Source organism: Chiloscyllium plagiosum, chromosome 32 (assembly GCF_004010195.1).
Source record: "Chiloscyllium plagiosum isolate BGI_BamShark_2017 chromosome 32, ASM401019v2, whole genome shotgun sequence".
In the NCBI taxonomy this organism is placed as follows: domain Eukaryota; kingdom Metazoa; phylum Chordata; class Chondrichthyes; order Orectolobiformes; family Hemiscylliidae; genus Chiloscyllium; species Chiloscyllium plagiosum.
Genome location: NC_057741.1, coordinates 40,234,649 through 40,253,991, shown reverse-complemented (window position 1 = coordinate 40,253,991; position 19,343 = coordinate 40,234,649). Strand labels below are relative to the sequence as shown.

The 19,343-nt window shown below is 43.4% G+C and overlaps 1 protein-coding gene across 6 annotated transcripts in view; it reads left to right on the top strand.

Annotated features, from left to right (window-relative positions):
- The window catches only part of LOC122539543 (serine/threonine-protein phosphatase 2B catalytic subunit alpha isoform), a 306,563-nt gene that overhangs the window by 208,778 nt on the left and 78,442 nt on the right, over window positions 1–19,343 (top strand). For all 6 annotated transcript variants that reach the window (XM_043674506.1, XM_043674511.1, XM_043674512.1 and 3 more), the window contains exon 6: window positions 13,071–13,210. In XM_043674506.1, the coding sequence (XP_043530441.1) occupies window positions 13,071–13,210 (140 nt within the window). The remainder of the gene's footprint in view (window positions 1–13,070; window positions 13,211–19,343) is intronic.

Genomic DNA, 19,343 nt, shown 5'->3' with positions numbered 1-19,343 from the left:
AAAAGACTTTGTCTATTTATCCTATCCTCATGATTTTATAAACCCCTGCAAGGTCACCCCTCAGCCTCTGATACTTCCAGGGAAAACATCCCAAACCTATTCAATTTCTCCCTTTAGCTCAAATCCTCCAACCCTGACAACATCCTTGTAAATCTTTTCTGAACCCTTCAAGTTTCACAGCATCCTTCCAATAGGAAGGAGACCAGAATTGCACGCAATATTCCACCAGTAGCCTAATCAATGTCTTGTAAAGCCACAACATGACCTCCCAACTCCTGTACCCAATACTCTGACCAATAAAGGAAAGCATACCAAATCCCTTCTTCACTATCCTATCTACCTGCGACTCCACTTTCAAGGAGCTATGAACCTGCACTCCAAGGTCTCTTTGTTCAGCAACACTCCCTAGGACCTTACCATTAAGTGTATTAATCCTGCTAAGATTTGCTTTCCCAAAATGCAGCACCTCTCATTTATCTGAATTAAACTCCATCTGCCACTCCTCAGCCCATTGGCCCATCTGATCAAGATCCCGTTGTAATCTGAGGTAACCTTCTTTGCTGTCCACGACAGCTCCAATTTTGATGTCATCTGCAAACTTACTAACTGTACCTCTTATTCTGACAGCCAAACAATTTACATAAATGACAACCAGTAGAGGGCCCAGCACTGATCCTTGTGGCACTGCATTGGTCACAGGCCTCCAGTCTGAAAAACAACCCTCCACCACCACCCTCTGCCTTCTATCTTTGAGCCAGCTCTGTATCCAAATGGCTAGTTCTCCCTGTATTCCATGAGATCTAACCTTGCTAATCAGTCTCCCATGGGGAACCTTGTCGAACTCCTTACTGAAGTCCATATAGATTACATCTACTGCTCTGCCCTCATCAATCCTCTTTGTTACTTCTTCGAAAAAAATCAAGTTAGTGAGGCATGATTTCCCACACACAAGGCCTTGTTGACTATCCGTAATCAGTCCTTGCCTTTCCACATACACGTAGATACTGTCCCTCAGGCTTTCCTCCAACAACTTGCCCACCATTAATGTCAGGCTCACCGGCCTATGGTTCCCTGGCTTGTCTTTACTGCCCTCCTTAAACAGTGGCACCACGTTTGCCAACCTCCAGTCTTCTGGCACCTCACCTGTGACTATCGATGATACAAATATCTCCGCAAGGGGCCCAGCAATCACTTCTCTAGCTTCCCACAGAGTTCTAAGGTACACCTGATCAGGTCCAAGGAATTTATGCACGTTTATGCATTTCAAGACATCCAGCACTTCCTCCTCTGTAATATGGACATTTTTCAAGATGTCACCATCTACTTCCCTACATTCTTATCTTCCATATCCTTTTCCACAGTAAATACTGATGCAAAATAGTTTTTTAGTATCTCCCCCATCTCCTTCGACTCCACACACAGGCCGTCTTGCTGATCTTTGAGGGGTCCTATTCTCTCCCTAGTTACCCTTTCGTCCTTAATGTATTTTTAAAAACCCTTTGGACTCAGCTTTGGCAAATAGCGTTAAGCAATCTCATGTTCCCTTTTTACCATCCTAATTTCCCTCTTAACTATACTCCTACTGCATTTATACTCTTCTAACGATTCATTCGATCTATCTTGTTTATACCTGACATATGCTTCCTTCTTTTTCTTAACCAGACCCTTAATTTCCCTAGTCATCCAGCATTCCCTATACCTACCAGCCTTCCCTTTCACCCTGGCAGGAATATACTTTCTCTGGATTCTTGTTATCTCATTTTTGAAGGCTTCCAATTTTCCAGCCATCCCTTTACCTGTGAACATCTGCCCCCAATCAGCTTTTAAAAGTTCTTAACTAATGCCATCAAAATTAACCTCCTTCCAATTTACAATTAGCCTTCCTCCAATTGAACTTTTAGATCTGGTCTATCCTTTTCCATCACTATTTTAAATCTAATAGAATTATGGTCGCTGGCCCCAAAGTGCTCCCCCGCTGACACCTCAGTCACCTGCCCTGCCTTATTTCCCCAAGAGTAGGTCAGGTTTTGCACCTTCTCTCGTAGGTACATTCATGTACTGAATCAGAAAATTTTCTTGTAAACACTTAACAAATTCCTCTCCATTTAAAGCCTTAACACTGTGGCAGTCCCAGTCTATGTTTGGAAAGTTAACATCCTGTACCATAACCACCCTATTATTCTTCCAGATAACTTAGATCTCCTTAAAAATTGGTTTCTCAATTTCCCTCTGACTATTAGGGGGTCTACAATTCAATCCCAATAAGGTGATCATCTCTTTATTTCTCAATTCCAGCCAAATGACTCCCTCTGACATCCCTGTCCCTCAACAAGACAAGGTCAGCAATATATTGGGTTTCTCACTCTGGGTCCCTTCACAAGGTGTTGCCCTTCACTGGAGGGGGGGGGCATTGGTATTCGTCTTCAGGCTGTAATTGTCTGGCAGTGCCTGGTATCCAGTGTGTCAGTGTTGGAGACTGTGATAGAGTGAGCTAGTCTCCTTCCCTCACCCCTCAACTCCGAATCCAATCCTGGAATATTGCATCACCGAGCATCGACTGTTTGTTATCACCTCACATACTCTTCCCCAACACTGTTTTTAAAAAAAACACCAAACATCACACCCAAAGTTTCAGGAGGTTATGGGCGGGTTTACAAGTCAGGAACATTAGTTTGAGTCAGTGACCCACAACACGCACTGGTGTTTATCTGGCACTTTTAGCTCAAGATGGTGTCTCAAATTTAATCTGACACTGAACCAAAGGAAATGAAACTAGGAGGGGTGACTAAACGAGAGGTCACTAAGGTTAGGAAGCAAGAGAGTGAGCCAGAGAGAGCCCCTTTCACAAGTAATTAAACTGCCAAAACTGAACAATCCAGGCTGTACTTGCTTTATAATACAGCTTAGTTTTCCCCAAGTGTTTGCCATCTGTCAGTACCTTGGTAGGATGTGGGTTTCTGTTTGTGATGCTCATGTGGTATCCCAATTTGTAGATAAGCAACGAAGAGGTGTCAGTGATCAAAATCTCGGTACTTCCCTCAGCAGTGGGATAAACGCACAAGTTGATGTGGGCTGCTTTCAAATTGGGTCAGGAACCCAACTGAAAAAGTACATCACGTTTCGTTTTAAGGATTGGGTCGGAGGGTTTGGGTGAAGGAGGCAGTTTGAGTTTGCTGCTCACCTGGGATGGCACTGAATGAGAAACCAAGAAGCCGCTCTCCCATGACGGACACCACCGACATTTCGAAACATCAAAGATTTTTTTTTTAAAACTAAGCACCAGAGATTGAGTACAAATTAGAATTGCTCAAACAACCTGATGATTGTAGAAATCTGAGAGTCTATGTTGCAGAGAGACAGCAAGGGAAAAAGATGAGGATTATAAAAAGCAAAATAAAAAGCAAAAGATTAGATGTGACTTTTTAAAAATTCATCCAGATAATGAGGGTGTTGCAACATTGGTATGCATACCTAGTTTCCCTGGAGATGCTGGTGGGAGGAGTCCTTCCTGAGCTGTTATAATCCACATACATTTATCTTAAAAGACTAAATGCAGTCAATAGATTGTTGCATTTGCTGTCAGTGTAACTACCAAGCTAAAACAAAACTTGGAAACAAATGTTTGCAGTCGGTCATGTTGGTGATTTCTTTTATATATAACAACCTCTGCCAGGTTTGTCAAGTCAGAGGGCAGTATTTCTTGGTCCTTGTGGATAGCTGGAGGTGTTGCTGACCTGTGTTCCCATCCCAGCTTCTCCGAGAACAGTTACCTCCCTGTAACAGAAATGAAGGCTTCTGTTTCTGTGCCTGTTCATCTCATTTTCTCATTTACTAGTTGGTAATAATTCTTTGTCAGACTTACAATCTGCAAAACTATCAATATTTATGAGTTTGCTTTACTTTAAGATTTATTGAAGCTCTTCAATGCGACAGCGCACATGAATTATTTAATGTCTGCAGCAAGTTAACCACATCGGTGACTTACCAAAGATGTTTCTTTGAAGTAACACATGAAAAAGGCTGTTGATTCTTGAAGTTAGACTAAATAAAGAAAAGCTTGTTTTATGTCTTGTAGTTCAGTTTAATAAAAGATGCAATGTGTACTTGTTTTAATCTTACCCTAGAATTGGACAGGAACAAAATTAATTAGGCATTTTCATTTGGAGTGTGCGCACGCGTGCATATATGTTTGAGACTGGATTGAACTGTGGTGATTTGGGATTCCTGGATAATTTGTGATTTCTTTGTACAGCTGCCAGTTCTCCTGCCTTGGTTTTTTGCCATATTTAACTCCTATTTAACATGCTTACCTCACCTGAAATGATTGTGAATTGCAATTATAAATAGCAACCATTCCTGGTAGAAGGGTTAAGGCACAGCATGTTCCTGCAGAGATTATTGTTTTATTTGTGACCTGCTCCTGGAAACCCCCTTGTAAAATTCCCCTCCATTCACTGCATAGAAGATTGGTCAGCAAGGAGCACTCAGGAGCAGGGCCGGAGGTTTGGGTTAGCTCATTTCCCTTAAAAGTTTAGCAAGTGTCTGAAAGTGTTCGTGTGTCTTTTAAACAGCTTAAAGAACTAACATCCGTCATTGAACATCGGAACTGATCTTACTCATTGAGAAGTAGGTGGAAAGTGAGCATTTGGTTCAGATAAAATTGTGAAAAGTCTCAGAGCATTAAGCTCTGTGAGAGAACGTGTCTGGAGCCTATCCATGGTAAATGGATCCCAGCTCAGTTGTGCATTCCTCACATCCAATGGAGAGAGAGAACAATTCCCATTGGTGGGCTTGGGCCATCCAGTACAAGGGGCTAAACACGAGCAGTTGAGCCATTTGCCCACACATGGAGGAGTTTTAGTTTTGGAGGGTTCATCAAAGATTACTGTACAACCGTATATTCCTCACAGGAGGTGGAGCAATGTTGACAAGGCAAATGTTTAATGTGTGTCACTAACTGGCCCAGCATTTATTACCTGTCCCTAGTTGCCCCTTGAGAAGGTGGGGGTGAGCTGCCTTCTTGAACCGCTGCAGTCCATGTGCTGTGGGTAGACCCACAATGGCCTTAGGGAGGGAATTCCAGGATTTTGACCCAGTGACAATGAAGGAAAGGCAATATATTTCCAAGTCAGGATGGTGAGTCCCTTGGAGAGGAACTTGCAGGGGGTGGAGTTCCCATATATTTGCTGCTCTCGTCCTTCTAGATGGAAGTGATTCTGGGTTTGGAATGTTATAACTTTACCTTTAAGTCAGTGCAAAAGTTGAGATGCAGATGAGCTGTAATCGGCCCTGAGCTATAACTTGATTTTGATAGCTCACCCTCCCTGATACCAAAGCGAAGAAAGACTTGATCTTTTTTTCCTGTAGCATCTTTCTCGATCTCAGTATGTCCCAAAGTGTTTGAGTGTCAGTGAAGGTTTTCTGAAATGTTGTCCCCCATAATGTAGGCAATGTAGCAACCGGTTTATACAAAGCTAGATCCCACACATTACAATAAGATAATGACTGAATCATTTTTCTAAGCTTTTGGATAGAACTGTCCAACCACAGAGAATAGGTGCTCTCCTCTTGTAACAGGCTGGTGGGTCTGATAGTCAGCTCATAGCTCAGTCCTGATGATTGACAGCTCCTCAGATCACAGGAATGATTGCTGTCATTGGGGTCAAGTTGTATTCGCTACAATACAAATCATCATCATCATGGTCCATTCTCCCCTTTCTAATCGAAAAGGCCAACCCATAACATTTGGTTTGTTGCCAATTGCTGAAGTATTTCAGCTTTTAATGTTGCTGAGAGCTGCTAGTGCTTTAGTGTTAAAAGGGCAGGTAATTGGGAGACAGTGGGAGAGTGGTATTATCACTGGACTGTTAATCCAGAGACCCAGATCATGTTCTGGGGGCCTGGGTTCAGATCCCACCATGGCATATAGTGGAATTTGAATTCAATTAAATACCTGGAAGTAAGAGTCTATGATAACCAGAAGTCGACCGTCAATTGTTGGAAAAACCCATCTGTGTCACTAATATCCTTTAGGGAGGGAACTGTCCTCCTTACTGTGTCTGGCCTCCATGTGACTCCAGCCTCACAGCAATGTGGTTGACTCTTAACTAGCTTCTAGGCAATTAGGGGCGGGTAATAAATGCTGCCTAGCCAGAGATGCTCTCATCCCATGAATGAATTTAAAAAAAAAACAACTTAAATTTATATTGACCCAAAGCATTTCACAGCCAAAGAAACACTTTCCAATGCAGCAGCCAGGATGTACTCAGCAAGATCCCACAAACAACCAAGGGATGCAGTGGCTCCAAGAACAGGCCAGAAGCTCGGAATACTACGGCATGTAACTCCCCTCCTGACTCTGCAAAACATGTCTGCCATCTACAAGGCACACTTCAGGAGTGTGATGGAATACTCCCCACTTGCCTGGATGGGGGCAGCTCCAACAACACTCAAGGAGCTTGACACCATCCAGGACAAAATAGCCCACTTAGCACCACATCCACAAACCTCCACTCCCTCCACCACTGATGCTCAGTAGCAGCAGTGTGTACTATTTACAAGATGCATCCGAGGAGCAGGAGATCGTTGAAGGGCATATGCCCAAAACATCAACTCTCCTGCTCCTCGGATGCTGCCTGACCTGCTGTGCTTTTCCAGCAGCATACTCTCAACTCTGATCTCCAGCATCTGCAGGCCTCACTTTCTCCGATCTACAAGATGCACTGCAGAAGTTGACCCAATCTCCTCAGACAGCACCTTCCAAGCCCACAACCACTTCTATCTAGAAGCACAAGGGCAGCAGATACATGGGAACACTAGCCCCTGCAAGTTCCCCTCCAAGCCCCTCATCACCCTGATTTGGAAATATCTCACCGTTCCTTCACTGTCACTGGGTCAGAATCCTGGAATTCCCTCCCCAAAGGCATTGTGGGTTTACCTACAGCTGAAGCTGTTGTGACTCCAAGAAGGCAGCTCACCCCCACCTTCGCAACGGGCAGGTCAGCGACACCCACATCCTGTGAATAAATAAAAGTAATCTGATTCGGGTTTAATACGTGTGGCTGATGGACGCTGAGCAGATTTCCCAGTTTCTCTTTAAATGTTAATGGAATCTAATTGCAGCCACTAATCCAAAAGACAACCCCTCACAGACTTAGTCTGTAAAAATAGAACCCAAGTCACCAGAAGAAAATTCCCAGGGCCATTTCCTTTTTCAGCTGATCTACATTAGCAGGTAGGGCATCCCACACCCTTACCACTCTCTGCGTAAAGAACCTGCCTCTGACATCTGTCTTAAATCTATCACCCCTCAATGTGTAGTTATGCCTCCTCGTACAAGCTGATGTCATCATCCTAGGAAAAAGGCTTTCACTGTCTACCCTATCTAATCCTCTGATCATCTTGTATGTCTCTATCAAATCCCATCGTAGCCTTCTTCTTTTACAATGAGAACAGGCCCAGGTTTCTCAGTCTTTCCTCATAAAACCTTCCCTCCAGACCAGGCAACATCCTGGTAAATCTCCTCTGCACCTTTTCCACATCCTTCCCAAAATATGGTGACCAGAACTGTACACAATATTCCAAGTGTGGCCGCACTAGCGTTTTGTACAGTTGCAGCATGATATTGCAGCTCCAGAACTCAATCCCTCTACCAATGAAACCTAACACACCATATGCCGCCTTAACAGCATTATCCACCTGGGTGGCAACTTTCAGGGATCTATGTACATGGACTCCAAAATCCCTCTGCACATCCACACTACAAAGAATCTTTCAGTTGACCCAGTACTCTGCCTTCCTGTTCCTTTCTTCACAAAGTGAATCACCTCACATTTAGCTGCATTGAACTCCATTTGCCACCTCTCAGCCCAATTCTGCAGTTTATCCAAGTCCCCCTGCAACCTGTGACATTCTTCCATATTGTCCACTACTCCACTGACTTTAGTGTCATCTGCAAACCTACTAATCCATCCACTGATGACTGCGTCTAAGTCATTTACAAAAATGACAAACAGCAGTGGTCCCAAAACAGATCCTTGTGCCATACCAGACTCCAGGCTGAATATTTTCCATCAATCACCACTTGTTACCTTCTTTCAGAAAGCCGGTTTCTAATCCAAACTGCGAAATCACGCTCAATCCCATGCCTATGCATTTTCTCCAACAGCCTACCATGTGGAACCTTATCAAAGGCTTTACTGAAGTCCATGTACACCACGTCAACTGCCCTACCCTCATCCACATGCTTGGTCACCTTCTCAAAAAACTCAGTGAGGTTTGTGAGTCCATAGAGATTGCTGTGTACTAACATTGAATCTGCCAATAATTGAAAAATATAGTATTTTATCACTGAAAATCGTACTTATTCAGAATCTAGAGTTTTAAACACTGTCGTAACCCTTTCCATTCTCTCTAACCTTTCCAACATAACTTTTTAAACAGTTAATGTAGAAGTTAGTTATCAGGAAAGACTGTGATTCTGTGTAGGATTTACGATTCAGTCCAACAGACTCTGGCTGGCGAATTGACCTTGGGCAATAGAAATCAGCACAGATCAGTACTGGCTGCTGCAGAGAGCCAATCAAAATTAAGAGTGCGTTTAACCCGATGACCTCAGCACATCCAAAAGCGACTGGTGAAAGTTACAGTCTGGAGGGAAAAATGAGGGGTCAAACTTGTAAAGACAAACTCTGCAGCCACGTGCCTGATTGGTAGGATACCACAAGGAAATTACCCATAAGGAACCAACCAAGCTCAGTAACACTTTCAAAGGCTGTTTTTTTTTGGAGCGTCAGAGGCTGAAGGATGTTCCCACAGAGTTTTACAAAATCATGAAATGTGGCCACTTTTTCAATCTCTTGGCACGAGTGGTGTCCTTTATTCTCTTGTTGGAGTGCATGCCACTCTGCAGAATTTGTTGTCGTGTGTGTCTGTCTGTATGTGTGTGTGTGTGTGTGTGTCTCTCTCTCTCTCTCTCTCTCTCTCTCTCTGTCCATCTGTGTGTCTGTCTGTCTGTGTGTGTCTTTGTCTGTCTGTGGCGTGTGGGGGAATCATGTTCTAACTATGGATTATAGTTCAGTTGTTCACCAGTATTCATCACATGGTTTTAAGAGTGATTTATTTTGTAATAAACAGATCAATTTGAGTTTATTGAAGAAACCTGTGAAAGACTTTATTTTGGATCCTTTTGTAAAAAGGATTTGAATGATTGAATAAAGATATTTAGCCAATGGTGTGACTGGTGAGGTAGTGGGATTTGATAATCAGCACAATCTCTCTGTTAAAACTAATGAGCGGAAGAGTTTCCACTTCAGGAAAATGTGATTTGATTTTATTTGTTGCTGGGAAGGGAATTGGCAGGTTGTGTGGGGATGGAGACTGACCACGCACTAGGTCACAAAGCTCATTTTCACCCTGTCTTTCATAACAACTTGCATTTATCTAGCGTCTTGAACATGGCTGTTTCATCAGAAGGTTATCCAACAAATGTTATAGAAGGATCTATTCGGTCAGAGGGCTAACAGCTTGGGCAAAGTAGTGAATTTGAATGAGCCTGTGAAAGGGGGAGGCAGCAGGGGTTTAGGAAGGGAATTTTAGAGATTGGAGGGCGGAAACATTTCTGGCTGTAACAGGCTGCTCCTTTTTTCCTGAGGTATTTATGGTGTTGGAGGTGATTTCCTTGTGTTCAAGGAGCGGCACTTACTGTTTTGTACGCTGTTGTATTGTTTTGGAACTTGAAAAAGAATAGTCAAAACAACAGCAGTTTTAAAGGGGAGAGCTACAGACAAAGGCAGCACATGGTCTGTAAGGGAGAGAGAGCAAGAAACCCAGACTACGAACTGACAGCAGAGAACCTGCACAGTTACAGCCTTTGCTGTTTGAATTCATGTATCGCTGGACATCAGAGTACATCTGGGAAAGTTAACAAACAGTGAAATTCACAACTGATCTTGAGGAACCTGTTTGGGAGAGGTCACAGCACAGAAACAGATCAGTGAATCTGTAAGACTACAGCAAGACTAAGTAGATCTACAATAGCGAGTAAAATGGGTTTGTTCTTGATAAAGTTTATTAGGACTTGTCTCTTGATTAAATTTTCAAAATATAAGCCATAAGTATCAAGTTAGCCTAGAGCAGTGTTTTATAGAGCAATAAGATGGTGCAATTTTCTGGGTCTGCTGATTGGAAAGAACAAAATGGCCTTTAGTAGAGAGATATTCTCTTCTTGTCGGATGTGGGAGTTTCAGGAGGGTTTAAGGGTTACTGAGGATTATATCTGCAATAAATGTCATTGATTATGAATCCTGTCAGATTGATTGGATTGGTAGGATCGCCAGTTTGAGGCAATGAGGAATTTAATTGAGCTAGGGGGTATGATGGATGCCAATTATAGGAAGGTAGAAAAGCCGCAGATACAGTCACATGGGTTAACTACAGGAAAGGCAAGAGAGGTAGGTTGGTAGTACAGGAGTTTGCTGTGGCTCTTGCCATTTCAAACAAGTATGCTGTTTTAGAACATGTAGGGAGTGATAGATTCTCAGGGGAATGTTGCATGAACACCCAAGTTTCTGATATCGAGACTAGCTGTAATGCAATGAGGGATATGTCAGGTTCCAAGAGATCAATTGTGTTAGGGGATTCTCTAGTCTGATGCACAGATAGATGGTTTCTGTGGCTAGCAGCAAAAAATCAGGATGGTGTGTTGCTTCCCTGGTGCCAGGCTCAAGGATGTCTCAGAGAGGGTGCAGAATGCTCTCACAGGGGAGAGGGGCCAGCAAGAGGTAATTGGTTCCAACGTGTACAATGACATAGGAAGGGAAAAAGATGATATTCTGAAGGGAGAATAAAGAGAGTTAGGCAGGAATTTAAAAAGGAGGTCCTCGAGAGTAGTAATGTCTGGATTACTCCAGGTGCTATGAGCTAGTGAAGGCAGGAATAGGAGGAAAGAGCAGATGAATACATGGCTGAGGAGCTGGTGTATGGGAGAAGGATTCACATTTTTGGATCATTGGAATCTCTTTTGGGGTAGAAGTGACCTGTACAAGTTACCTTTACAAATACATTAAGGACAAAAGGGTAACTAGGGAGAAAATAGGGCCCCTCAAAGATCAGAGCTGAAAAATGTGTTGCTGGAAAAGTGCAGCAGCTCAGGCAGCATCAAAGGAGCAGGAGAATCAACGTTTCGGGCATAAGCCCTTCTTCAGGAAGGCGTTCCACAAGGTTCCCCATGTGAGACTGGTGAGCAAGGTTAGATCTCATGGAATACAGAGAGAACTAGCCATTTGGATACAGAATTGGCTCAAAGGTAGAAGACAGAGGGTGGTGGTGGAGGGTTGTTTTTCAGACTGGAGGCCTGTGACCAGTGGAGTGCCACAAGGATTGGTGCTGGGTCCACTACTTTTCATCATTTATATAAATGATTTGGATATGAACACAGGAGGTATAGTTAGTAAGTTTGTAGATGACATCAAAATTGGAAGTGTAGTGGAAAGTGAAGAAGGTTACCTCAGATTACAACAGGATCTTGACCAGATGGGCCAATGGGCTGAGAAGTGGCAGATGGAGTTTAATTTAGATAAATGTGAGGTGCTTCAGTTTGGGAAAGCAAATCTTAGCAGGACTTATACACTTAATGGTAAGGTCCGAGGGAGTGTTGCTGAACAAGCTCCTTGAAAATAGAGTCACATGTAGATAGGATAGTGAAGTAGGTATTTGGTATGCTTTCCTTTATTGGTCAGAATATTGTGTACAGGAGTTGGGAGGTTATGTTGAAGCTGTACAGGACATTGGTTAGGCCACTTTTGAAATATTGTGTGCAATTCTGGTCTTCCTATCAGAAGGATGTTGTGAAACTTGAAAGGGTTCAAAAAAGATTTGCAAGGATGTTGCCAGGGGTGGAGGGTTTGTGCTGTAGGGAGATTTTGAATAGGCTGTAGTTGTTTTTCCTGGAACGTTGGAGGCTGAGGGGTGACCTTATAGAGGTTTATAAAAACATGAGGGGCATGGTTAGGATAAATAGACAAAGCCTTTTCCCTGGGGTGGAGGAGTCCAGAACTGGAGGGCATAGGTTTAGGGTGAGAGGGGAAAGGTATGAAAGGGATCTAAGGGCAACCTTTTCACACAGAGGGTGGTACATGTATGGAATGAGCTGCTGGAGGAAGTGGTGTAGGCTGGTACAATTACAACTATTAAACGGCATCTGGATGGGTACATGAATAGGAAGGGTTTAGAGGGATATGGGACTAGATTAGGTTGAGATATCTGGTTAGCATGGACGAGATGGACCGAAGGGTCTGTTTCCGTGCTGTACATCTCTATGACTCTAACTGAAGGCACAGCTACTGATGGTGAAGTGATTCAAATCCACAATGCTCAGGGACACCAGGCCAAAGTGAGCCGATCCCTGGTTTCCTGTTCAGCTCCATGAAATCACATGACTGTGCCTTGACCAATCAGCACCGTTTCCTCATGCTGTAAAAGTTATTGGTCCTTTTATAATTTGGTATTCTTGCAGGTCTGTCCTGAAGAGTGCAAGATGCATGTCACTCTTTCATCAGTTCTCAAGTTCCTTGCTAGATCCAACTATTGGGGTTTTTATACCTTTCAATTAATCTGAGTACTGACTACAATTCTGTGCAAACACTGCTCATACAAAGAGTTAATGGGGAACTTTCTTAGCTCAATTTCAAATTTGCAATGATTTTTCTGTCGTGAGTGCTGGGCACTGACATACATGCTGTGCTGTTGCTACCCTTCAGTGTAAGGGCAGGATGTATTAGGTGACATTGCATTAAATGTGCTCTCAGGAAGAAATTATTCAAAGGATGTGCTTTCTCTTCAGTGTATTGAGTCTCTGTTGCTGTGAAACTGATTTTTCTCCTGTAAATGAGGGTGTACCAGGAGCAGGGAATCATGCTGCAAGACGCGAATAAGTTCACTGCCTTGGCATTTCTTAATTTTTCAAAGGATTAAAATATTATTGTGTGTTTACAAAATGGCCTCTAACGGTTGCTGCCAAACCTGACTGTTCTCATCATTGATGGTTTGATATTTTTTCTCTCCCCTTGTAGTTAGACAGATTCAAAGAACCTCCAGCGTACGGGCCCATGTGTGATCTATTGTGGTCAGACCCACTAGAAGACTTTGGGAATGAGAAGTCTCAGGAACATTTCACTCACAACACCGTCAGAGGCTGCTCATACTTTTATAGGTAAGGGCGGTGCTTCCACACTGCGTCCAGATATTCATTGTTCAATATCATTCTGTCTGCTGCTCACAAAGGCTATGTGTGGGATCTTGCTGTGCATTGAAGGCTGTCTGCAACTAATGGGCACAGCAGGGGCTGGAGTGCATTACCCCAACCCCACCATCCCCCAACAAAGTTATTAAGTGAACTTTGTTATTTGGTTTTAAGTGTCCCTTTAAGGGCTGGTTCTTCACTTGAACTGATTTATTTGACTCTTCATGAGAGTCTAGGAATGTGACTGCTGAGACACCAGGTTAGTTAGTGGTCAGGAGCAAGGAGCTGGAGAGATGAAATGGTGCATTCTGTCAATAAATGTTTTTTGAAGTGGTGAATTTGTGTCTCTTTCAAACAACACCATCTGGCTTGAGATCTGTTTAACCAGCAGCTCCACAGAAAGTTAGTGGGGCCAAAGTACTTGACCTTCAGAGAGTTTACACTTAGTTCATCATCATTGACCTCCAGGAGGTGAAGCAGTGATTTAATTGAATATTTTAGACCAGAGGAGGTTCACTCAGCTGATCCCAGGCATGGAAGGACTGTCTGATGAAAGGTTGAGTAGGTTGGGCCAGAGTTTAGAAGAATAAGAGGCAATGTTATTGAAACATAGAGGATTCTTGGGGGGCTTGACAGGGGAGATGTGGAGAGGTTTAGTCCCCCTTGTGAGAGTGTCTAGGACCAGAGGGTATATTCTAAGAGTATGGGGTCACCCATTGAAGACAGAGATGAGGAGGAATGTCTTCTCTCAGAGGGGAGTGAATCTGTGAATTCCTTACCACAGAGGGCTGTCGGGGCTGGGTCATTAAGTATATTCAAGGCTGAGAGAGACAGATTTTTTATCAAGGTGGGAATAGGGGGCTATGGGGAAAAGGAAGCAAAGTGGGAGTGAGGATTATCACGTTAGTCATGGTCTCATTGTGAATGGTGGAGTAGACTTGATGGGCTGAATGGCCTCCTGCTTCTGTGCCATATAGACATTAAGGGTTTTAAGGAATCATTAAGGTTTATTTTCAGGGAGTCTGGCCAATGGGGATGTAACCTTCATATCAGAGTCAGATTGGAGAAGATGAGGAAGCCACTTTCACACACAGATGGTCAAAGCTGCAAACTCACTCTCACAAAAAGCAGAAGATGGTGGTGTTTGAATAATTTTCGAGCAGTGAGATTAGTTTTATTCTTGCTGGCTGATGTCTCTCGGGGGTATGTAGGTTTGGGAGGGAGAGGGAGTTCTGATACTGACCACACTCAATCCCACAGCATGGGGAAACTGGTGTGTGGGGCTGAATGGACCTCACTGGTCTCTGTATCTGTCAGAATACATAGTCAGAATAAAGGCTTGCTCAGTCAGAGACAGAGGCAGTGCAGGACGCTGTCATTCACTGGTCAAAGGCTGGAGAGGAGGCACTGTTACAGAGTATGTAAGAGCGAGTTTAGGATTGTGACAGGTCAGAAATCTGTTTGCAGAAGGTCAAATAGAAGAGCTTTGTGCAGAATGATCACGCATTTATGAAAATTCTACAATATTTGGATTGAGTGGAGACACGGAGAGTCAGGAGCAGAACTTGAGAGCATCAATATCAAAGAGTCACCAAGAAATCCAGGCAGAAACCTCTTCACTCAGACAGTGGGGAGAATGAGGAACTCACTCCCGCGGGAATGAGTTTGGAATATGAACTATTAACTCAATGCAGGAAGGAGGTATCTCATTCATTCAGCTCAGCAAGATTTCCACTGGCCACGCCATTGCTTCATTAGTTTTTCTCTTTAAAAACCCCAGGGAAGACACTTTGTCTATTTACCCTATCCATGCCCCTCGTGATTTTATAAACCTCTATAAGGTCACCCTTCAGCCTCCGACATGCCAGGGAAAACAGCCCCAGCCTGTTCAGCCTCTCCCTATAGCTCAAATCCTCACAGCCGTCCCTTTACCTGCGAACATCTCTCCCCAGTCAGCTTTTGGAAGTTCTTGCCTAATATCATCAATATTGGCCTTCCTCTAATTTAGATCTGGTCTATCCTTTTCTGTCACTATTTTAAATCTAATAGAATTATGGTCGTTGGTCCCAAAGTGCTCTCCCACTCATACCTCAGTCACCTGCCCTGCCTTATTTCCCAAGAGTAGGTCAAGTTTTGCACCTTCTCTAGTAGGTACATCCACATACTGAATCAGAAAATTTTCTTGTACACACTTAACAAATTATTCTTCATCTAAACCCCTGACACTATGGCAGTCCCAGTCTTCTTACAATGTCCCTCTCCTGCTCTTGTCTCTTGTACGATGGCCTGTTTCCGGTTCCAGGCCAGGCTTGAGTGTAAAATCTAGGCTGATGCTCCTAGTGCAGTATCGAGGGAGTGCTGCATTAAAACCATACCTGCCCTGCCAGGCAAATGGAGAAGATCACATGACAATATTTCAAAGAAAGGCCTGGGAGATCTCCCTGCATCCAAGTTACTGAGGTGTTCCTTTGGAACTGTGCTTCTGATATTAAGATCCCAAACTCTGAAATTTCCTTCTGAAGGCTTTGTCTCTCTTCCTTTCCTCTTGGGCTGAGTTGGAGTCAATCCTAAAGCCATAAGAAATAGGAACAGGAATAGACCATTCGCCCCTCGAGCCTCCTCTGCCATTCAATGGGATCACAGGGTCACTGACATTCCTCAGAACCACTTTCCTACCCTTTCCCTCGATTCTCGACTGATCAAGAATCGATCTCAGCCTTAAATATGCACAAGGACTCTGTCCCCACAGTTCTCTGACCAGGAGTTCCAAAGTCCCACAACCCTCTGAGCCTTCTCATCTCTGTCTTAAATTGGTGCCTCTTTATTCTGAGACTATACTCTCTGGTCCCAGGCTCTCCCATGTGGGGAAAGTATTATGAGGGCCTCCTGACATACTTTTTCCTTAACTTTCTTGGTTAGCTGTGGTTGGTTTATCCCTCTTTGAGAGTTTCCCTCCTTTCTAGGATGTATCTATGATATTGTAGTGATTATTGTCTGTGAGCTCAATGTCCATTCATTTCTGATAATGTCTCTGTGAACAGACGAAAGGAAGATTTTGTGTTGATGTTTCAGTAACACTGAAAGTTATATTATTTTATTTTATTTTGGTGCAAAAAGCTGAATTTTAAAGAGTGACTTGTAATTTGTACTTCTGGGTTAGTATCGAACTGGGGTTGTCGGACTGCGGAGCTCTTGTTGCATCTGTGAAACTAGCTGGAGAGAATTAAAATCAACGTGTGGAAATAGTTTGGCATGACCCACAGCCATAATGAAAATGTATAATGATGTCATGAAAAATGTATGAAAATGTAATTTCTTTGAGAATTCAATTTAAAACAAAATATTGAAACAAAACTGCTCATAAAGTAAATGTTTCATTTTGTATGTGTTTTGTTAGAAGGTCAGAACATGTTATGTGACCGGGGGGGGGGGGGGAAGAGAGAGAATCCAGTGATACATAGGCTGGGGTCAGTGAATATTCACTAATCAGATTAAGGAGTTTAGTTCCAGAATTCTCACCAAAATTAAAACAGCCAGTATGCTGACTGATGCTGTCATTTGTTGTTTTTGTAAACACTGTATCTGCAAGCACCTCAAACTCTTCTGTGGCTCTGACTGTGTTGTCTCGTCCTGAAAAAGGGATTCCATTGCATAGTCAGCACAGCACCTGGCCATTTAGCCAACTTCATGGTGGTTTTAATGCTCCTCTTGAAGCCCCTCCAAACTTTCCTCCCTCTAAATCTGTCACTGTGACCCTCTTCTCCCTCAGGGCCTGGTTGGGGACTTGCCCTTAAATGCACTTGGCCACTCCCCGCGGGAGTGAGTTCCTCATTCTCCCCACTGTCTGAGTGAAGAGGTTTCTGCCTGGATTTCTTGGTGACTCTTTGATATTGATGCTCTCAAGTTCTGCTCCTGACTCTCCGTGTCTCCACTCAATCCAAATATTGTAGAATTTTCATAAATGCGTGATCATTCTGCACAAAGCTCTTCTATTTGACCTTCTGCAAACAGATTTCTGACCTGTCACAATCCTAAACTCGCTCTTAGCAAATTTATGGAGGACATACTCTGTAACAGTGCCTCCTCTCCAGCCTTTGACCAGTGAATGACAGCGTGCTGCACTGCCTCTGTCTCTGACTGAGCAAGCCTTTATTCTGAGATTGTACCAGATGGTCCTCGATACTCCCACAAGAGGGAACAGCCTTTCCATATTTACCCTTCCAAGAATTTGTTTTTCAAAATGTACCTGCTTCAGTCAAGTGTTTAGCCATCTGACCCAAATCTGACTGACTTTTCTGTGGGTTGGTATCAACCCCAGGGCATCAAGGTGGACTTCACCAGCTTCCTCATTTCCCCTTCCCCCACCTCACCGTAGTTCCAAACTTCCAGCTCAGCACTGTCCCCATGACTTGTCCTACCTGCCTATCTTCTTTTGCACCTGTCATTTTACTGCTCCTCGGATGCTGCCTGAACTGCTGTGCTCTTCCAGCGCCACTAATCCAGAATCAAATTTTGTTTTACAATCCATCTTGCAGCCTTTTATCTAATCAAAGATGCTATCTAGTTTCAAGTTGTTGTTGCAACAAATCCTGGGCTGTTAGTGATTTGAACCTCCCTGTTATGCTCACAGCCCGGTCTGTTGCCTCTCTTTGAGGATGTCATGTGTTTGTGTTCAGTATCATCTATTTAATTTAGAAGGAATTGAACACGATCAGTGTAGGCAGAATCCTGAAAATGTTGATACCTGGCAGAGAGAGAGAGATTGGGGACTGGCCTGTCAGGGTAATGACTAACATGGATATGACTGGCACACCTATATTAGTGGCTGTCTGCTTCACACAAAGATTCAGACGGAGCTCTGTCACAAAGCAATAAAATCCAGCAAAATAATTAAATGCAACCAACAGAAATCGAACAATGAACTGTGGATACTGGGGATCTGAAACAAAAACAACAATTTCTGGTGGAACTCAGCAGGTGTGGCAGTCTATTGGAAGAAAGCATAGTTAATGTTTTGAGTTAACTGAAAAGCAGTGAGGAACAACAGATGCTGCCATATCTGCTGAGATGATGATATGGATTCCTCGTGTTAAACTGATCAAATCATCATGTTGACCGGAATTCTGCATCTGTGGTCAGAGGATTTTCTCCGGGAGTCAGTCACGATTAGTCCATTTTTCATACTTTTCACAGAACATTTAGATTTAGAAGAAACTGTAAATACATAACTGGAAAGAAATGGGATCAGCAGCTCATTTCAATGACATTGGAATTGGATGTGAACAGCGTTGGAGTTTGGTTAGAGCAGCTCGAATGGCCAGTGGAAGGTGGAAGTCACTGTTGTAGGGTACACAGTTAACGCAGGCAGATCATATGACCATCAACATTAAAATGACCAAACAATGCATCTTTAATGATGCTGCTTGAGAGGAAAGACTTGTCCAGGAGTTGGGAGAACTCTTTCTCCTTCAGAGTCATGTCCTGTAAGTTTCCGTCATGCTTTGAGAGAGCAGACATATTCTTGGCTACTTGTCGCATCTGAGGGATGGCAGTCCTCCCTCAGCACTGACCCTCCGACAGCACAGCGCGCTGTCAGCAGTGACCCTCCCGACAGTGTGGTGCTCCCTCAGCACTGACCCTTTGACAGTGTAGCAATCCTTGTGTTATTCTGGTTTTGTGAGTAGAGTTTGTGTCTGGAGTTTGATTGGAATCCAGTGCCTGAGGAAGCACATTGCTAATTGCTGAAAGTTGGTGACACTTTGTGTTTGAGATGTCCCTATGTGTAAATACTCGGAGGGAGGGTGAAAGGAGCATTTCCAAATGTGCCCAGTATCTCTCTGCATGCCTGGTTAAAAACAAGTAACCTTCAGCTTGAGAGATTCTCAATGTAATATTGTCCCCACTTCAGAGAACCATTGTATTTTGAACAAACTGGAGAACTATTCTGAGGTAGCACAAGATACTGGGTACGTTTGCACTTCAGTTGGGTATAATAAATGTTTCTTTGTTGAGTAACTTAAATGTAATTTTTTTCTTCAATAATGTGATTACTGGCGAGTGTTGAATAATTAATTATTTCAGGTTACAGACAGTCCTGTATGTT